The 22,176-nt window shown below is 38.8% G+C and overlaps 1 protein-coding gene across 1 annotated transcript in view; it reads left to right on the top strand.

The window, feature by feature from the left end:
* The first annotated feature begins 4,762 nt into the window (after positions 1–4,762).
* Positions 4,763–22,176, top strand: part of CORIN (corin, serine peptidase) — an 85,841-nt gene continuing 68,427 nt past the window's right edge. Inside the window, exons 1-3 of the mRNA XM_010137575.1 lie at positions 4,763–4,829; positions 5,305–5,515; positions 20,521–20,702. Coding sequence (XP_010135877.1) covers positions 4,763–4,829; positions 5,305–5,515; positions 20,521–20,702 — 460 coding nt within the window. The remainder of the gene's footprint in view (positions 4,830–5,304; positions 5,516–20,520; positions 20,703–22,176) is intronic.

The following is a 22,176-nucleotide window of genomic DNA, read 5'->3' as shown; positions in this document are numbered from 1 at the left end:
GAAAATGTTATCCTCTCATTTAGACAGATTTAATTGCGGAAGGATGAACTAGACACTCTGGATACAACAACTGTTTAATATATTATTTAGATAAAAATGCATCTGCAGTATTTATATTCTTAGTGTTTCAGAATTCCATTAGGGAATTGAGGGGTAAGTGACATGAAAATGTAATGGTTCTTTAGGCCTAAGAAAACAATGCAACTCCCTCCCTCCCGCCCTCCCATTCCCCATTTACTATAAATTTTAAAATAGGCACAAATTATTTGTATCCGAATAGCTTATACCACCGTAAGTATTTTTAAAATTACTGTATAAGCAATTAAAAAAAAGAATCTTATCTAAACCATAAGGCTTTAAATGCAAAATGAAATCCAAGTAGAAAAAAATAACAAAGAAACATGAGCAAGATGGGATGTGTTGAAAGGTAAATTGCTGTTATTATAATTGCACTTATTATTGAAAGGTAATCTGCACTCATTATAAGTAACGACTGTTGTGTCTTGGGTAGGGGACAAAGTACATAAATAGGGACATATGTGAAAAAAAGCTGTATTGACAATAAAAAATTGCAGAAATTATACAATGAATCTGACATTGTAATACAGAAAGTGAAGGGAACGTAAAGATGGAAAATGAGAGGAAATGTAGTAACATGGGAGGTTAAGTCGTATCAAGAGTAATTTCCACTGCATCCAGAATAAGAGAGCTTCTGGGGGAAGACAGCAGGGGTCTGCAGCAGATGACAAGAATCATTCAGACACTGAAGAACTTGAAATTGTTGAAGAAATTAAATGCATTATTTGTCTCACTATTTACAGTGTCAAATTTAAGACAGATATCTGAAAGGCAAGCATTTTCAGGAGTCTTGAAGGAGAATTATTAAGGGAAAGCAGAAAGAAAAATAAAAATCTTTGGCTGATTTAAAAACAAAGCCAAGTGAACTGGATCCAGCCTGAAAGTATGAAGAAAATTATGACTTAGTTTGACTGGTATATTTTGAGTAGTATCGCCAAACTGCCTTTGAAGAAGTTTCTTTATTGATTTCAAACTATGATTCAAAATTTGTCCTGGCACAAACAGCTGCAGAATAGCCACAGAGTACTTTTTGGCATAATTGAGAATTTTATACTGGAAGGAAATAGTACAAATGATACGGAAGTGTTGATCAGACTTGAAAAGAATTGAAGACTTAGTCTTTTTAAAAGCTATTTCCTTCTACAGCTTGATTTTGGTTTTCTGTCCGTGTAATGCCTTCCTCCAATTTCTGCTCTTAAAATCAATGTAGCCTGGCACAGAGACTCATCAAGATTTTATCTTGTAGTAGGAACTATCCAAAGGATCCTATTCAGTTACTGCATCTTTGATGTGTCCTGTCTTCTTCCCTCCTTCTGTCTAGAGTTCCATACAGAAAGATGACCTACAATTTCCCCTTCTCTCGGGCTTCCTCTCCCCATTTCATTGAAATATTTCCACATGACTCTGAATCCAACATCTCTATTTCAGATCTGCTTGTTGACATCAGGTTTGTCTTGCCTGTCATGGGCACCTTCATGCCATGAGAAGCACATAAATATTGTCCAAACCTGATGTGGCGAAGCGGCACCTGGGTTAGCTAAAGAAAAGATTAAAAAGACAGTACCACAATGCATGAGTCAAAACTAAATCTCCCTTGTAGACTTTTTTTACTGTTTTCAATTACTGTTTCATGTTACTTGAATTTGAAAAGAAAGAATATTTTTATTAGACTATGGTGGATTGCCCTTGGCAGGCAACTCTTGGGTTGAGTGAAAGACAGGAAGATCACTTACCAATTGCCATTAGGTACAAAACAGACTCAACTTTGGGAATATTAATTAAATTTATTGCCAATTAAAAATAAAGTTTGATGCTGAGGAACAAATACAAGAACTAAACCACATTCTTCCCAACCTGCCCTTCTTCACAGGCTCAGCTTCACTCCTTCATTCTCGACTTCTCTACATCATCCCTGCTGTGAGTGTCACAGGGGGATGGGGAATGGGGTTGTGCTCAGTCTGTAACGGTTCCTATGTGCTGCTTCTTCCTCCTCACATTTTACCCCGCTCCAACCTGGAATCCCTTCCATGGGCTGCAGTCCTTCCAGAACAGCTTCCATGTGGGTCCTCTCTATGGCCTGCAGTCCCTCAGGATGAACTTGTCCAGCATGGATCCTCCACGGGCTGCAGTTCCTTCAGGACACATCCACCTGCACTGGTGTGAAGTCCTCCACACGCTGCAGAGTGGATATCTGCTCCACCAGAGCCCCTTCAACGAGCTGCAAGGGAATTTCTGTTCCGGTGCCTGAAGCACCTCCTTCCCTCCTTCTTCTCTTGCCTTAGTGTTCACAGGATTATTTCACACACTTCATTTTCCTCACAGGGGATTGCACCTGTGCAGCATTTTGCTATTTCTTAGACATGCTTTCCTTGAGGTGCTGCCATGATGGCTGAGGGGCTCAGCAGTGCCCTGCAGTGGGTCTGTTTGCGCTGACTGGAACTGGCTGTGTTTGGCATAGGGCAGCCCCAGCCTACAGACCCCCCCTTGCCATCTGTGCCTAGTACTGAGAAAGCTGGGAAAACCAGGCAAGATTTGTTGGGTATAAGCCGCTCACTGAATCATGTAAGAGGAGGCAAACCCCAAGGAAATAAAGTGAGAGAAAAAATATCTAAATTTTATTGTAATTAAGAAAAATTAATTATATTAATGAGGGACAAACCAGTAGTTAATACAGTGAAAGCTTTTGGCTGGAGGTTGGTGTGAATGTTTTAGTCATTGGTGGAAATATCAAGACCAGAAGACACTCATAAGCTATTATAATCTATCAGATGAATTACCCTTTGACAGAAAAGATAATAATACTTCATTCTATCAGTGTCAGGTGTTGTAATTGAAGGTATCTTTTCCTTCAGACCTTACTTTTCTTGTAGTGTTACAGTTTATGCGTATGGCACCACTACTACTTCAATTTTACTTATCTTTTATCATATAGTTTCTTAAATTTCTGAAGATCTGTTATCCTCCATTTAACTGTACTTTTCCAAAGGGTTAAAAGAGTGCCCAATTAGTGCTCTGTCTAGTTGTAGAAATGTTGGCGTTTTTCCTCCAGAATGTGTATGTATCCTTTTTATATTCTTCAATAGTGTAATATGACTCTTTGCTGTTCTGTGAGCATTGGTTGGTGTTTTCTGTTATGGTATAATGTGCCTTGGAAAAGAATGAATATGCAACTTTTCTATGAGTGTGGAAAAAATGCAAGGAAGGGCCTGAGAAGGTATTTAGAAGGGAAGAGTTACGTGGTGTAGACACTTGGCAGCCAAGCTGTTCCCTCATTTTAGGAAGCGGATGCTGCTGTGACTTATGAAAATCATGTTTTCAAGCTAGTGTTTATGTTAGAAAAATTGCAGAGACTATGCTTTTGCTGTCAAGTAGTTGATTTCAACTCTTGATACTTGAACCAAGGATAAACCAGTTTGTACATTTCCCTGATGGATGGATTCCAAGGAATGGATCCTAGCTCCTGGCATCTGTTGAAGTGTGGCAGAAGAAATTCACTTATTTGGGTCCATTTCCTGAGTTATGGAGAAAGCATCTGAAATGCAGTATCAGATGTTCAGTTTGAAGTGGACTGTACATGAGAAATTCATAGCTGGAGGGAGGCCAAGAAAATCTGTCCCTCTAGTGTTTTAACTGAAATGGAGAATGTACCAAGATGTCATAGTAAATTAAAAGAGGTAAAATTAAAATTTTTGAAGACAGGAAAGAGTTCTAGAAGATTTTGCTGGAAAGACCAGATGCTAGGTGGAATGCCATGCTCCTTTGTTCTGGAGCAAGAGTCCATGACAATTTGGATATTCAATAGCAGCAGGACAGAGGAGGTTAAAAAAGGCATTCTGTAGCTTTATATGTCTGACATATGAGATTGTGAAATCAAGCAGAGTCTCAAGATTCCTTTAAAGTCAGGAGAACATGGCAGCTTTGGAAAAAAATTGTTTTCCAAAAGGTCGTTCCTATATCAAGAAGTCTGTAAATTGCTGCTTTAGTCAAATCAGACAAATTTCTAAGGTAGAATGGATGAATTTGGTTTGGTTAAAATCCCTTTTTAGTGGGATTCCTAGAAATTTTCTAGACATTTTAGGATTAAAGATGAGATTTGGTTCCACATTGGTAGAACTAGTCCCAAAATGTCTGATGATGGAAAGGATCTACCCCATTTAGTGCTACCTACACCCAGTTTGCTCAGATAATGAGAATAGAAGTGCTGAGGCTTGAAGGCGCTCCAAGAGCTTTCCCCCTTCAGAAGACTAGAACTGGGATGGTCATTTAGCATGAGTTTGATTTGTTTAGAGACGATTAGTGGCAGAGTCTGGTCTTGAGAATGGGCTGAGTTCCCTGCTTATTGTACAACATGAATATGCCCCAGGTGTGAAAAAGCGCTGCTGGAGCCTGACTAGATGGCCTAGAAGGGCCTTCATCAAAGTAGGGAGCTGTCATAAATATTAAATTTAAATAGTTTGTTCTTGATGAAAATTCTGACTTTGGTGTATAGCTTGTGAAAATCACTCTTAAGATGTTCATGTAGTAAGTTAACCTGCTGATCCTGCATAGCTGAGAGAGCCTGCTGCACGTGACAAGACATTAGCAGACAAAGGTTGCTCTGGTAGGTCAAGAGTGGGACAACAGTTCAGGACAGGGTTAAGTGTTCAATCTGTTATATCAGATATAATTCTGTGTTGGTAGGGTAATGAAGAAAGACTGTGAAGGTAAAACCATCACCTTGGGAGAAATTAGTAAGCAAGTTGATGATTTTGGTAGGAAAGCCATCTTCAAAGTAGAATGGTATCAAAAAGAGAAACGTCATGGAAACCAAAACCAGAGCAGCTTCAGAACCCAATTAGCCTCAGGGTTTTTGTATTACTTCCATTTTTAGTTTCATCCAAAGCTGGCTGTATCCAGGCTGTTGATATGGTTTGTACGTCCAACCTGTGTCAGAAAGAAATTTTTTTTGTGTTACTTCTAGTCCAGTTTTGTAGAGAGTCAGAGGATTTTGAAAATATCTAAGAGTTTATTTGGTTTTCCAAAATAAGCTACCAAGCCTCTCCAGCTTCCTTTTTAATTAGGTACTTCTTTTTTGACAGGATTATGATAATATTATGGATTGTCATCTTATCTGTGAGGTATAGGCATCGCATATATTATGTGTACTGAGTAGCCAATATCACATGCTTTGAGCCAACTATTAAATGGCAATACTTTTGTTCTAAATATATTGTTTTGATTTCACAGGTGCCTGCATAAATATCACCAACAGCCAGTGCCAAATGCTGCCGTATAACTATACCACTGTGGCTTCAGTTCTTTCCATCGTCAAAAGTATTGAAATGGAAAAGTTCCTGAAGTTCTTCAGTTATCTCAATCGTCTCAGCTGCTATCAACACATCATGCTGTTTGGCTGTAGTCTTGCCCTTCCTGAATGTATCAGTGATGGTGATGACAGGTATTTGGGAATGAAAATCAGTCAGTGACTAGAGCCAATTGCGGTAAAACACTCACTGTGTAATCAGGCAAGGGGAGATCCAGACTAAGCCTATGACCTTCTCATTGCAAAACTCCTGTCTGTCAAAGCTATTCACAACATTTCTGCCATGATAAGCCAACTGCAATAGAGCTCTCTTAGAAAAAAAGGTATGGAATAAAACTGGGATATTAGGGCAGTCAGGCTTATTTTCTTAAAAAAGGCTGTCCAAAATTCTTGTACCTCACTTTTCATGTCCTCATATCCAAAATTTCTTGTACCTCTAATCTGGATATGCTGAAATAGAATGCATTGGATACTTACAATATTAGCATAAAGTGTGATGGCTGTTAGTTAAATTAATCTTCAAATTTTTTTTGTCTTTTCTTTCAGAGAAGTTATTAATTGAAATATATTTTATGGTATTACATTAGCAGGATGTATTCAGAGTGACAAACTGTTTCGGAATTTTAAGAAGCATGTCTTGTGTTCTGCATTTACATAATTATACAGCGTTAGCATCATGTGCATGCACTTTTTCATCAAGTTTGATTTGAAAAAGGATCAGTAAGTTTAACAGTGCTGAAATCAAAATACGGCACAAAAAAGAAGAGAGGACTTTTTTTTTTTAATATGTTGACGATCTCTGATGTTTCTGGAGGGGAAAAGAGAGAGGGTAGATTTCTTCTTATTTTACTTTCTCCATATTTCCAATTTCTCCACTGTGTAATTCAGTGGAAGAGAATATGGTAATTGAATAAGTAATTCAATTAACATAACAAAACCCAAGAATATGAAGGGTGTGCAGTTTAGAAGTGCTAGGATGCTTATGAAAAAGATTCTATGAGATGAGGTAGGCTGGTCTAAAATATAGTTGCCAATGAAAGGTGTAGTCCCACTCCAGGCAATATATGCCTGCCATTTCCATTGCACCAGAGCAATCCCTGGATTAGAAAATCAAACTGATGGAAAATTAACACAGAAAAAAGAAGTGTACATATGATTATACGGGTAGGATTAGGGTGGAGGTAAGGCAGCATGGGTAACAGTGCAACGAGACTGGCCATTAGACCAGCTGCTGTTTAATCCACATATACTTGTGTGCTTACCTTTGTTAGACTACCAAAACCTATTTTCAATCACCCCTGTTTAATTCAGTGCACGATTAATTATAGCCTCCTGCTCCAATTCAGTATTACAATTGTTCCAGTTAAAGCATCTGATAACACACAGCCTTAACTCCCTGCTGTTTCTAGCAATCATAGAACAATATAAGAAAAGTGTGTTTAGGTAATAAATGGATGCATTTGAATGTTCAACAACAGAAGGGGCCATTTCTCTGTTGCTTCACTTATTCCGCCTTGATTGGAATTTGACTTTCACAGACCTTTTGAGAGTGATTGGTGTGTGTCAAAAGTGCAAAGCTCATCAATCAAATAAATAGAGACATGAAAGGATAAGATTTTTACCTTTCCTATTCCATTTCTTTCCAGAAGACATCTTTCTTGCATGGCTGATGTTATTACAGCTGCCTTGCTAATTTAAAAAGAATAGAAGTTAAACCAATGTTTGGAATATGCAGGTTTTTACTCTGGTTTTGGATGGCAACCAAAATACTCTGAGATTCAAGAGTCAGGGTTTTTCTTTGTGTTTGTGTGGTGTGTTTTTTTTTCACAGCAGCAACCCTCTCCCATTAATTTTTAATGTCAAAGCTGGAACTGGATTTCCATGTCCTGGCTCAAGATTTGGAGGTCACAATGCATACTTTCATTCCTATTTTAAAATCTTTTTTTTTTGTTTGAAGCTGGTCTGGCTCATGCAGGCTGATTGGGAAGAAAGTCCAATGTGACTGTAAATGTTGCAGGATGTTAGAATCTGACTTTGCTTTAAGTAATTGGATGTCTCCGGAGTGTGTCATGAGTAACACTGGAAATGTAGGCTGAGTGGCAAGGAAGAACTGTAAGGGCCGGTTGACAAAGTGGTGGTTTGTTAAATCTAGTTTGCTAGGAATAAATCTGAAGGTTACAGATTGTCGTAATACCTCTTTCTTATCATGCTATCTTCTAAACAGCAACCGTCTTCTAAACAGAAACTAATAGCTTGAGTACTTCCAACAATCCTCTGTATAGAAACATATCCCAGAAAGCTGAGGAAAAGTCTTCCATTGATAGATCCTCAGCGTCTCAAATCTTTGGAGGTCAAACTTAAGCTCTGCATACAGAATAATATTGGAGCAATGTGAATTGACAATAGTAATATGCTCTCAAGGTAAAATTCTAATGCACTTTGCATTTCTGTGTCTATTTACTCACAATGCTTTTTTTTTCACATCAGACATCTTTGAAAATAAAGTTGTGAAGTGGTTTGTCTTCAGTCAGGCCTCAAAGAGTCCATCTGAGATGATGGCTTTTTATGCTGGATGCTTAAAGACATGCACCAAGAGACTGCCTCTGAAAGTTTATAGCCGAGCTGAACAAAACACAACATTTTGTGAGACATCAAATTAAGAAACAGCTGGTTTACATCTGATTTCAGAGAAGGGAATGCTCACATATTTCTCAAAGATTGGCGTTGACCATCTTGCCAAGAAACAAATGAAGAAACTTGAAGAAACAGCATTCAAGAAGTGGCATTTCTGAAGATCCATCTTCTCAATGCAGCCTTTATTACTAATGAATAATATCATACTTCATGTGTTATTTTATTAGTAATGTGTAACTTACTTATAAGGCAGGAAAAAAAAAATGTGCTAATGAGAAGACTGCACTTTGCATTGCCCCTCAGGACCCAATTCTTGAAGTCAGCATGTCATACTCACCAACTTAGGAGCCATTACTACTTAGCCCCAAGCTGAGATAGTATAAAATACAAAGTTTGTTTTTGCACTGAGTGCAAGGGAATGTAAAGATGATGGTCTGGCATTGACCAAAATGCCTGTATTTAAAGGTGATGAACATGTTTTCTTACAGGACCCTTTCTCTGCTAGTGGAAAAGAACCCACTATTTAAAATTTTTTATGCCTATTATCTGTCCTGGGCAAAAACAGAAAGAAAAAATGGATTGCTTATGAAAAAGCATTCCTGTAATCACCAGAAGTTCCTATTATCTCCAAGCATTTGAGAAATGGAACTTGAAATTGGGCAACCTGGCTGCTGGAAGCTAGGAAGATAAGGGAAGTAGAAGAGAAAATGTGTTTACTTTAGAGGAACTTCTGTTTATAAAGTGTACGTTCCTATGGATATACCTACAGAAGATAATTCCCAACATTTGGGAATCTCTGAAAAATCATAGAGTCTTTAAAAGCTTCACTATCAATGTCATGGCTCAGCTAGTGTGGGTGGACCTAAGAAAGACTCTCCGTGTGGTTGATCCTCCCAATAGCTAGGGGTGGCACTGGAGCTGGGTACAGGCCCTTACACAAAATTAATGAAATTAAGTCTCTGATGCCAAACTCTTTTACAGTAATGTGCCAGTAGATGGCAGATGCAGTGTAGGGGAAGGACAGACCAGGAACAAAATATAGGGAAAGTAGGACAGAGAAATTAGGTGCTGGAAAGAATGTTTTTCCCCATTCAGAGAACACTTCTTTCCCTGCCCACAAATAGAAGCTGTTTACCATTACTTGTATGTATATTTTGTAAAGAAGTCAATGCGCAGAAGAAAGGGATTACTCAAGAAATGAATTTAAAAAAAATTAAAAGCGAGAAAAGTAATACAGAGGTGTAGGCAATGGCATCTTACATTGGCCAGAATGATGTCTTTGGTCCAGTGGGTGTGAAGCCAGCATTGGCTATAAGAGGCATCATCCAACTCGCATGCAGTGTTTCGCCCTCTCCACCCATCTAAAGTATGCACAAACTTTTCCAAATCACTAAAGAATCTTTCAAAGAGTGTGTGTTGGAAGGAATTATGGATGGACCAGAGTTAAAAGGTTATCAAGCAGAGAAACATTTTTGAGAACAATCAGGACATGGGAATGTCCTTTTGAAAACATATTTCAAAATGCTGCTCAGAAGAGTTAAGAGATGCGAAGTAGGCAGAAAAGAAAATCAGGCAGACTGCTTATTTTATGAATGTACATTTTTGTGAATGTTATTTTACTGATTGATTGCCTCCAGCCTTCTTGTTTTAATGATTTGTGGGGCACATTATCTATTAAAAGCTGTGGTTTCTGGTTCCTAAGTTGGTATGTTGACTAGGGATCACAGGTCATCCTCCTACACGTGCAGTATATTATTACTGTCATTTAAGTAATTGAAATAATTGTTTACAAGTCATGTAATGAACATGGCTTTTTGTTAATGTTTGTTTGGCAGTTTAATATATCTGCTAGGAAAATACACTTTGTTTTTACAAAATGAGACTTATTGAATAAATTGCGGTAATTGTAGGACAGGAGCTTTCAGTAAAACCTTGCATTTTCACAAACATTGTGGGAGTATTAACACTGATAGTTTCCTATCAGACTTGTGCATCTGGTCTCAAAACCAGAAATGTATGGATGAGGGAACATATTATCTTCCTATAGCAAAAGTTCTCTAGTAGATATAATACATCATCTTGTGCAGAAGTTAATAAACAAAAGGGGTTTGGATTGGACAGTGGTTGAACGATTCTTAAAGAATTTGTGTGCTTTTCAGGTCATGTTTAGCCTCATCTTACTAACAAATAACTTCTATACCATCTGCAGTTTAAAAATGAGAGTTCCGTTAGTGAGACACACTAACCTTGCATACGTTTGTCTCTCCTGTGAGAAGTTACTGTTGCCCAGCTAGAGACTGTAGTGGTAAGCACCAGGCTTACAACTCCCAGGCTGAGCAGAACAGGCAAACCGGAATCACAGGATCACCCAGGTGGGAAGAGACCTCTGAAGTTCTTCTAGTCCACTCCCTTGCTCAGATCAGGGCCAACTTTAAAGATGGATGGTGGAAGATTGCTCACAGCCATTTCCAGCCAAGTTTTGAGTATCTCTAAAGTCAGAGGTTCCACAACGTCTCTGGGGAATTGTGTCCCAGACACTGTTTCCTGGTAGATTTTAAGCTGATATGATTTGGTAGTGCTCCTGAAAGAATCAGCCTCGTCCCATTTCCCCACTTTTTATTCCCCAGCTCAGCAGTCCTCTTTCCATGTCCTGGCAAGAGTATTTGTTCCGCTCCATGATATATTGCATCAGGAAACTGATCTGAAAAAAATTGAGTGTGACAGATCCGATTCTCTGTCTTAACAGCATGAAGTGTTATACCAGTGCAAAGAGGGAGGAAAGAGAAGTGGGGAGAGATTTAGAAACCAGGCTGAGGAGGGGTAGGACAGCTTCTTTCTTTCAGTGACATCTGTTCCTACCAGCTTGAAGTGTTGGTGAAACAGCTTTAATATGAGGATGGATTACAACAAATTTCTGCTAGGTTCTAGAGAGGAACCTAGAGTGTAAATGAGTGACAAGTGTGTCTGTGATTCTTCAGGATTCCTGACAAGATGCAGCTCAAAAAAATTTAACTTGGGCTGATTCCTGAGGTCTTCCTTTCAACAGTGCTCTGAATTGCACAGGGAAGCATGACCTCTGGAAAACTATGTGAAATTAAGAGTACCTGTCACAGTGATCCGTGGAAATGGAACACTGTCCTTTAGGCACAGTGTTGGTTTTTGTGCCTTTATTATCCTGGTCATACAAATAGTTAGGGCAGTGTATGATTTACTCACTGTTACTCCAGAATTTCTATAGCAATGCTGTGCTTGCAATAACAGCTTTGTGTGCTTCAGAGGACTTCCATTTCACTGTAACAGCTTATCTTTGGCACACGTCTATTTTTTTTGCCAACATCAAAAGGTCTTGTAACCTACATTCTAAAGCACAGTAGAACATTCTTTTTTTTTTTTTTTGGAAGGAGACATTTCTGAAAAGTAAATCAACAGCATGTTCAGCATTTGCATGATAACTATCACAGGTGAGAATTTTCAGAAATTTGACTTCATTTAGGAGACATTTTGGCAGATGGTACAAGATTGTGAAAATAGCTCATAATTGTAGCAATATTCTTAGCAATGTTTCTTTAAACTGAATCCTGGCTGAACTATAGCTCTAATGAATTAATTTGCTACATCTTTCCCATTTTCACTTGTCATGTTTGAATCAAATGATGCGGTCAGTAGGAGAAATCTGGAAGGGCTGGCTGCTTTACTCAGGACAGATTCTCTCAGCTGATTATTGACCTCATAAAAAACACATAAAATAGTTTTACGAGCTTTTTTGTGGTAAAAATTTCCGTGCTGTATAGAAAAATTTATGCAGTGATTTGCTAAGTATGGTAGAACAGAGGAAGTGCCTCTGTTGTACAGGGTATACATTAGGTGGTTTTGATTGTTGTGATATTATAAGCACAGGTATGACATATAGTGCTGTCATATCCAGAAAGTGACTGAAGAGTCGGAGTAGATTTCTGTCTGTTACTGATTCCAGATAGAAACGATGCCTTATTTTGTTCAAAATAATTTATCTGGGCTTTGCTTACAAAATAAATGATTACACTGACTAAAATTTGTTACCTATGTTGTAAAGACTGTCTGTGTCTGTCCTTATGGATATCAGCTGAGTTTAGCCACAACATCCCAAGAGCGTTGCTAGGCCTGAAAGAGATGTTAAATTCAACACCAGCTGATGTAGAAGATATGAGGCAGCAGCGGCTGCTGCCTCCTTCATTCATTTCTGGGTGGGTAAGAGGAGTCTTTTTAAACTAATGGTATCTTTGGATTTGTTTCCAGTCCCACTTTCACTGGAATCAGGAATTTATATTTTCTTCCTTTGTCTGAACAGCTTTCAGAGTTCTGTGTGGGCTCTTTGTTACGTATGATACTCTTGAACATCAGTGATCTGTTCTATCACTTTTGCAAGGGTAACTCTTCAGCTGTCTCTTTTCTGTTGCCACCAGATATGGCAACCATTAAGGAATAGTTGATTGGACTCTTAATTTTAGAGGAAAAAAGGCGAGACATCTGTATAGACCCACAGAGCAGATTTCAGTCCCGTTTTTTCATCTTACTTGGTTATGAGACTTTCTTGTTCTCATAGCCTATGAACAGTTTGCACGTTCTCCCATGCTGCAGGCAATCCATTCGGTATCTCTATCTTTTTCATTCCCATTGTATAAACCTGGATTTTTTCAGTTTCTTGGAAAGAGCATTCCTTTTGTGACTCACCTGTAATTGACAACCTAGTGACTGCAGATTAAATATTCATGAGTGAATGAGTGAGAACTGGCTTTCTGCGCTAGCTGTAAATCCTTATACCCACTCCCTGCAGGGCAGGGGAGTGGGCATCTACCAGCAATTCAGCCAATTAACTGTAGGTCTCAATCTTGTGCTAACAGCTGTAGCAATTCTTCAGTCTCCCACCTTGGGTGAATTGAGCTGCTGCTGCCTTTGGCCAGGATCCCTTCCGAGACCTTTTTTCTCCTGTAAGATAGTAAGTGTTTCTCAGACTGTTGGTCCTGTGTAGTCCTTTTACAGATTAATTGTGCATCTTTGTACTTACGCACAGGAACCTGCTTCAAGAAAACAAGCTAGAACAGGATGGGAAGTCAGAAACACCTGTGCAACTAGCTCTGCAGCCAGGACTACAAAGCATTGCATGGAGTTGCATGGAGCCTTCCCTAAATGTTGCTATTCAATTATATATTAAATATAATTTTGACAAACGAAATTGCTGCAAAAATCTAAAATAATCTTGCTTTCTTTTCAGATTTTCTTACCCCGTAAAGAAGCAAATTTCAGATTTAAACCCATCTCTGGAGACAAAACAGAAAAGAAAATGCAATATGTCCAAATAACTTGCAAGATAAAGATGAAAACTGAACAATGAAAGACAAATAAACATTATTTTCTTGATTATGTGAAATTGAAACCTTAAATAGCTCATTTATCTACAAATCAGAAAGTAGTATTGAGGTTTTTATGAGCTTGCTTCATACAGCTCTATTCAATGACTCTGCATATGCTGCTCTGCATGTTGGAGTACTGTGAGAGGATACAGAGAAAGATTTCACAAGATCTATCACTCTAAAAAACTTTAATGCTGGGTGTGACTGTTAACTGTCAAAACTTCCTGCAGTGACATTTATATTCTGTAGAAGTCTTTAGTGTTAGAAAAATCTGAAAAGTATAATGACAATTAGAATTAAAAATGGCTGGTGTGTTAGCTTGTCTCTTTAACTTGCTTAATTTCAGGACTGTAGAAACACAGAGGATAATCTCAGTTTTCTTTTTGCCATAATTTTTGCATGTTTCCTGGGTTTTTCGGTTTGTGGCCCCCCACCCCACCCCAGCAAACTGTCACAATTGTGTTATTGGTTCCTTTATTCTGCCTCAGCCCTTAGGTCTGTCACTATTCTTAGCCTGTGTGCCTGTGAGTGATAGAGTGGATTACCCCAGAGTGCTCTATAGCAAGGCTGTCATATGATGAATATTTCCTCTGGTAACCTTGCCAGCTTAAACTTTTCCTTAAACAGATTTGGCTGAAAAATTAATCCAGCAAAATATCCTGTATTTAACTTGGTTCAATACCTGAATACACCTTCCTGCGTGGCCACGGAAACACTTACTCTGAAGAGATGGAGTTGGGGAAAGAACAGTAATGAAGACCAGCAGTAGCTGAAATGTTCATCAGTCTGCCTGCAGTCAGGTTGTCTGCTGCACCACAAATGTGACCTCTAGCCAGAACAGGTGCAGTCAACAGTTGTGTGTTCTAAGAGTGATCTTCATGCTGTATTTTCAGCTCAGTCATACCAGCTTTGCTTTGAACCTTTTGCAAGTCCTTTACTCTCTATTGTTTTAATCTGTAAAATTGCAATAATTAATTTCTCAATAGGGCATGACTGTGGCACTGCTTTTACCAGTGGAGGTGCTAATGTGAAGACACAGAGAAATGCCACATAATAATGAGCATAGTAGAAATAATGAACACTGGGTATATGCTAGAATTTACCAGGTTGCGTGGAGAGCCTGTGCAGAATGGTTAGTTGTGTATTTTATTTAATGCTTTTGTCAACTTCAGGAATTTCGACCTGTCCTCCTGACAGTTTATTCCTGCTCTGCCTGTGTCCTATGGAGGGATTCAATTGACAGATGAGGAAAAAGAGTACTTTTAAAAATTTATTAATCAGTTACTCGACCTAGCTTACTCTACAGCTTGCAAACAGCTGTTCTGGCAGAACTGACAGCAGCACAGAAACAGATACAGACATCTGGGAACAAGTGCTGCATACGCTACTGCTGCCTCCAGAAAAGACGTTTCAAGAGCCACGCCCTCAGTGGCTGCTGAGTTTGAGAGCCATACCCTTGAGCTACCTCGAACAATTGTTCCTTGCACAATCTGCAGCAGCCTAAAGGATCTTCCCTCTGCTTTCTGCTTCTTGAAAAGCATGCTTATTTTATAATTTTAGTAAGCAAAACAACCGCTTAAGTGAGTTATAGAGTCTGTTGCTGAGCCCTGTGAGTGGTAATGTGATTGCAAAGGAAAGAAGTCATTATTACAGAAGGAGTAATTTCTGAATAGAATGTGTCTAGAAATGTAAAACATCTGTAAGTGTGTGATGAGGACTAGATCCATGTAAAACTATAATCAGGCAATTTGAATTGCAATTTAAGTGAATGTTACAGAATACCTGCAATCAATTTATAAATAAACAAACGGGTTTTATTTATTAGGTTCCCTTAAACACGTTCAAATCATGTCTGGTCAGAAATGACCAGACACAGAACTGACAACTTACAACGAGGGAAAACAGGTTTCATAAGTAAAGCAGCTCAGACAGAAATCTGAATACCTTCTCTTTACCAATGCAAATTGAGAACTCTTTACCCACAGCCTAGGGAGACGCATTCACAATAGCACTTATCTCCACTAGCTAATAGAGGAATCTCTCGCTTATAGAAACGCAAATTCTTACCAAAACATTGTCGTTGGCGTCCCAACTCCAATATTTTGTAGCCTCGGTTCTAACGTCTTAGAACAGAGCGAGATCCCTTCCTCTGCCTCAGCTTGTCTCCTAGAAGAGACAGAATAAACTCTGTATTCTGCTTTTTCCTGCTTTCCTGCTTTCCCGCTTTGTTTGCTTTCTACATTCTACTGTCTCTTCGACAAGTCTCCCATTTTTATAGTAGACGAATGTGCACTGTGGTCAATATCAGAAATGGGGTGCAAATGAGTTTTCAACAAAACTCAGACTCGCAGGCACTGTCTCCACAGGGGTTCAAAGCCCTGCTTTTGTGCAAACCTATGGGCACAAGTACCGGAACGGAGGTGGGAGGATGGCTGAGATCCTTGTCAGGGCGACTGCCTGTCTCTGCCTTTTGTTTCAACACAGGAAAGGTAGTTAACAACCACCACAGTGAACTCTAGATGCTTGGCATGAAGAGAAAGTCCGATCAGCTGCTCTCAGTCAGAGTGTAGCCTCTTTGGAATCATAAATCAGTAAACATAGTAGTTTTAGAGCATACACTGTATTGTATGTATCTGCTTCAGTGAGTATTTTATATAAAGCTATTTTGACAAATAGCCTCTCTGAAGAAACCTTATGCAAATTAAAACTTCTTATTTAGTCCCTTTGCCCTTAGTATGCTTTTTAATAAACTGTAAAGAACATTTTAATTTGTTTTGGTGCAATACGATTCTTAATGTTGTCATTTCTATGCAACATTAGAAATAACCAAAGTATGAACTTTTAAGTTTGGAAAAACAAACCAAAGTTAAAAAATATGTCTCATATCTGTTCTTTTATCTATCTCCATCTTCAGCAAGAGGTTTTTCCATTGATATCCTGAAGAGCAGAATTGCACCCTAATATGTTATAACCTGCTTCTGTGCCTGCCACTGGCACCAAATAAATTATGTTGATTGCCATAGACCTGCCAGTTTATTTTTAAAATGATTGGTCTCTAAGTAGCTGTAAATAAGACTAATTAAGATGGAGATTTTTAATAATCTTTTCATCTTTCAGTAGATTAAAAAATATGTCCGTACTAGAATTGATCTTTATCCAGAAATATTTAATTTATGGAGCACACATGACTGAACATTGAAACTGGGCCAATATTGCAGTAATTGCTGGATAATCCTATGTTTTCTGGTTTGTCAGAGCTTCTCTAGAGACTGAAAATTGTGCTTGACTTATTTAATCACTGTAAGATTGTTTTTTAGAAGCCTAGTGATTTCTGATTTCTGTGTATGTATCTCTGGTGGGTTCACCCTGGCTGATGCCAGGTGCCCACCAAAGCAGCTTTATCACTCCCCTCTTCAGCTGGTCAAGGGAGACAAAATATAACAAAAGGCTTTTGTGTCGAAGTAAGGACAGGGAGAGATCACTCACCAATTACTGTCACGGGCAAAACGGACCTGACTTGGGGAAAATTAATTGAATTTATTATCAATCAAATCAGAGTAGTATAATGATAAAATATAAACTAAATCTTAAAACCCCTTCCCCTCACCCTTTCCTTCATCCTGGGTTTAACAGAGGGGGACAATCCTTTCCCATTATATACTGACTGTGTGCTTGTGGGATACAGGGCAGGATACTGCTGGTCAGCTTTGCTGCCAGGACACACTGCCGGCTTATGCCCAGCTTTCTGTCTGCCAAGACCCTCAAGTTGTTTTCAGCAGAGCTGCTCCCCATCAGTTGGTATCGAGCCTGTATCATTAAGTGGGTTCTTTCTTCCCAAGTGCAGGCCTCATACTTGTTAAATTTCATGAAGTTCCTCTTGGCCCCTTTTTCTAGTCTGTGTAGGTCTCTCTGAATGGCAGCCCTACTTCAAGTACATTGATTGCCTACTATAGTTTGGTGTCATCTGCAAACTTGACAAAAGCATGCTTGGTCACCTCCTCCAGGTCCTTGAAAAAGTGTCAAACAGGATGGGTCCCAGTTATTTTACCGTAACAGGCAACCAAGCTGGTCAGTCATGATTTTCTCTTGATAAATGTATGTTGACTGTTCCTGATCATCATCCCAGTAATGTGTTTGAGGACTCACTTTGTGATTTTCCTCGGGGCTAAATGAGGCTGACCAGCTTGATGTTACCCAGCTTGACCTTTTTGGCCTTTGTTTGAAGGTGGACGCAAAGTTTGCCTTTTTATAGTTGTGGGCAACCTCCACTGATGTCCATGACCTTTTGGAGATAACAGAGATAGGCTTGCAAGAGCACTGGACAGTTTGCTCAGCACCCTTAGATGTAGCCTCTTGGGTGCCATGGACTTGTATAGACGAAGTTCTCTCAAGCATTTCTGAATTTGTCAGCTGCTACTGTAAAAGAGCCATACTTAACAATTACATGTATTTCTAGGTGTCTGTGCATGTTGTTCCTGCTGTTGAGAATTGATTGCTATTTTCCATTTTAAGCGTATTTGTTTCCTTTCAAAATATTGTGCCAAATCACCTTCCAGGTCAATGTAATGAATGTTGAGCTGAAATCCACTTTAATTACATCACTTCCTCTATGAAATCTTTCTGGAATTTAATGGTTGTGATAAAAAGGTCATGTATGGTAATGGTGGTGGCTGTTCACAATTGTGATAAAGGAAGTAATTGTTTAGGTACAAGTAACCCTCTGATTATCTTTATTTACAGTGCTGTTGATAATCTCAGCAGATGACCTTGATGTTATAGAGAGTGAAGACAGTGAGCATTCACAAGTGCATTTCTAAATTATCTATGAAAATGAATAAAAAAGTAGGCATGCCTTCCCAGCTATGGTGTTCACTGTTTAAAAAAAAATACTGTAGAAGATAATATTATATTATAAAATTAGAGGTATCATAAATAATGTGATAAATATACATTAAATAAACATGCTAATTGTATTTTAAACATTGTGTTATTTTAAAAATCTATCATTCCTTTTTCCTGAAAGAGAAGACATTGATTTCAAGCTAAGTAAAGAGTGACAATTTATCTCATATTTTGTAATAAAGCAAAGCCAGCAATGCATTGTAATGCTTTTAAAAAAGTAATGCTTGCCAGTCAGAGCCAGAGTTACATTTTTTCATTATATCCTTAGGAATGAATGCCCCAATTTTAGTCATGCCTGAGAAAACCTAAACTGTTTTAAATGTGAGCGAGATCTTTCCTACTTAGAGAGTGTATATATGACTTTTGCTTTTCGATTGTGGATTCTTTAAGTTATGAATTTATATTATCTTCCCAGTCTTCTGGAAATATTACATTATTATATTTTAAGAAATGCTAAAAGCACCACAGTAAATCTGAGGAAGGAATCCATGCATTGAGAAAGTGTAGTGATGGGGCACTAGGTTCTTATAATCTTTTTGTCCAGTTATATGTGTTGTTTCTGTTACCTCATCCAGAAGGCTGACACAGTCTTCCGGCAAAGACCACTTCAGATGTCTTGTCTTTCCTACTGTATATCCAGGCCTCTCCTTATTCTAATTTTTGATGGTTATGACACACTCTCTAGTACTAGAGATTGTGGAAGGCTGTCATGCTGTCAAGATGGAGTTTCAATGTTTATTCAGTGTGACCAGGTTGGTGTTAGTAGATGCCACTATCTATCTGCATTAGTGCTTTGCTTTCCAGCAAGAAGAGCTGGGTCTTTTTGACTTTCCAGTCACATGGATGAGAAAAGTGTTTGTTCAGGCAGGAAGGGTGTCTCATTTGGGCTGTTATTTGCTTGTGTGTGTGGACTTTCAGATGCAATTGCACCTGCTCAGTGAGAGCATTGTGATCCAGTGGCAGGTTAGGTTAGTCTGTCTCGGGTAACAAAGTGCTCCCACAGATGGTGCAGATCCGTTCTGGGAAAGGTGTTGAGCAGTTCTTCTTTACAGCTAAGACTAACGTTGACTGTACTAGAGCTTTTCCTCTGCTCCACCAAAATGGTTTTCAGAAAAAGGTTTAGTGGAAGCTGTCAGTAAAGCAGCGAACTGCATATGTGGATGTTCAGTCATTCCTTCGTGTGTGCATTACGCTGCAGTAGTCTATCCTGAATTACAGCTGCCACCTATCAGCTAATTTGGCTGAGGCTTCTTTGAAATTTCTTGTCTCTTCAAATCTTGACTAACTTAGCATTGTGTTACCTGTAATCCTGTAACTTTACTTTTTTAATCTGTTTTCTGATCTACAGTAAACATGTTAATAGATTTTCAAGATTTTTTGCTTGACATTGTTGACTCTTACTGTGTAGACTTTGAGACAGTTCACAGCTATCTATTTTAATTGGTTTTCCTATGTACATGTAAAAGAAGAATAAAGATACATATATAGACATATATTTCAGAATAAGAAATGAACAAGTACGCTGCATTTAAACTTTTTACACTTTTAAAATTTCTAATTTTTAGTGCTTTTCTTAAAAAATACAAATCAAGTTACTTTGATATTTATCACATTTCTTCTGACACTTGGTATGTTTTGACCACTGAGGAGAAATAGTGTAAGAGCTGATAAATGCAAAAAGGGCGTCATACAGTGCTCTCCACTGTGAGTTTCTACAGTGTATGTCTGGTGGTTGTTGATTCTCTCTATGAGCAGATTCAGCACACTCAAGTTGTCAGAAGGCTCACCCAGTCAAAAGCATGAGAAGTTTTATTCCAAATTAATGGTTTTTTTTATAAGCTCGTGAAAGTGTTTCCCAAAGTCAAAGAGGGGTAGGTCGGCACAATCTGGGGGGAAGAAGGAGAGGATGAAGAAGCAACCTTTCTCCTGTGTGATGTCACTACATGGTGGTATTGATTCAACCGCTGATGAAATCTCAGCTTCAGCATGCACAGAGCTGAACTTAGAAACTGCTCTGAGAGTGATTTGGGCTTAAATTTAGCCTGAAAGCCAGACCTGATGTCTGGCATTCAATGAATAATGAGGATTTAACACGTTTTTGCTGTAGCTCTTTAGAACATAGAATTCATGGTTACTTTTTTCTCTTTTTAAAATGTTTTCACAATCTACTAGAGTAATAATCCTTTGTCTTTTTGTTCTGTCTGTTTTCTCCAGTCGAGGCCTCTTGCCCTGCAGGACATTTTGTGAGGCAGCAAAAGAAGGCTGTGAACCAGTCCTGGGAATGGTAAATGCTACTTGGCCAGAATTCCTGAAGTGCTCTCAATTCCAAAACAAAACTGAAAATGACACCACTACAAGGGTGTGCTTCTCACCACATCAAGAAAAAGGAAAGCAGTGTATGTTTCCATTCTTAACTGTTACACTGTGTTCATGAGTTCTTGTTTAGTAATGTGTTTTTATTGTGTAGAAAGAGCTTTGTTATTATGTTCCTTCACTTTACTGTGATAAAGTCTGGTTGTCATTTGGTTACATGTTTGCTGTGCTTAGGCTAAATTTTTTTCAGACTTGTACTGATGTGAAGTTTTCTTGTTTTGCATCAAAAATTCTCAGCTGTCTCAAGGAAAGAAAGTAGGAGAAAAGTAATCATAGAATAGAATCATAGAATAATTTAGGTTGGAAAAGACCTTTAAGATTATCGAGTCCAACAGTCAAGTCCACCACTAAACTCTGTCCATTAGTGCCACATCTACACTCCTTTTAAATACCTCCAGGGATGGTGACAGACCACTTCCCTGTGCAGCCTGTTCCAGTGCTGAACAACTCTCTCTGTAAAGAAATTTTTCCTAATATCCAACCTAGATCTTCCCTGACAGAACTTGAGGCTGTTTCCTCTGATCTTATCACTTATTACTTGGGAGAAGAGACTGACCCCCACCTCCCCACAGCCTCCTTTCAGGTAGTTGTAGAGAGTGATGAGGTCTCCCGAGTCTCCTTTTCTGCAGGCTAAACAACCCCAGTTTCCTCAGCTGGTCCTCATAGGCCTTGTTCTCTAAACCCTCCACCAGCTTTGTTGCCATTCTCTGGACACACTCTATCACGTCAGTGTCCTTCTGAAAGTGAGGGGCCCAAATCTGTACACAGTATTCGAGATGTGGCGTCACCAGTGCTGAGTACAGGGGGACAATCACTTCCCTTCTCCTGCTGGCCACACTATTTCTGATACAAGCCAGGATGCTGTTGGCCACCTGGGCACACTGCTAGATCATATTCAGCCAGCTGTTGACCAACACTTCCAGGTCCTTTTCTGCTGGGCAGCTTTCCAGCCACTCTCTAAATACAAGGTGTTCCCATCTCCTTAAAGTTGCTGCCCTGTTCTGTAGATGTAAACCTAGGTGAGGTCAAACTAGGGAGCAGTAAGCCTGACTTTTTTCTCATTGACCATTGCTGGAGTTTTCTTGCTGGCATTTGAGACTTTACTGTTGATATGCATCATCCCATGAGCCTAAGTGACAGAGGCTTGTACAGTCCATCCAAGAAGAAATGATATGATGAAAAGTCTTTCACTTTTGTTTAGAAAACCAAAGTTGCACACTCAAAAAGATCAGTGAAGTTATACGGCGTATCTTTGAATGTTAGTTAATGCTACAATTAATGTTATTTGTATATCCTGACCTATCTCCATGCACTTTCTGAATCTGTATAATGATATAGCCTTAAATTATTGGACCAAGTCTTTTTGCTAGTTGTATTTCTCCATCTGTTAGGACATGTTTTGAGGGGTCATGAAGTAAGGGAGGCTGCTGTCCTTACCTGCCTTCACCCATGGAACATTTGTAATATCTGAGGTGGGGAAGTAAACAAAGAACGATT

This window comes from Buceros rhinoceros, unplaced genomic scaffold (genome assembly GCF_000710305.1).
Source record: "Buceros rhinoceros silvestris isolate BGI_N320 unplaced genomic scaffold, ASM71030v1 scaffold10306, whole genome shotgun sequence".
In the NCBI taxonomy this organism is placed as follows: domain Eukaryota; kingdom Metazoa; phylum Chordata; class Aves; order Bucerotiformes; family Bucerotidae; genus Buceros; species Buceros rhinoceros.
Note: the sequence above shows the minus strand (reverse complement) of the source record. Positions and strands in the feature narration are given on the sequence as shown.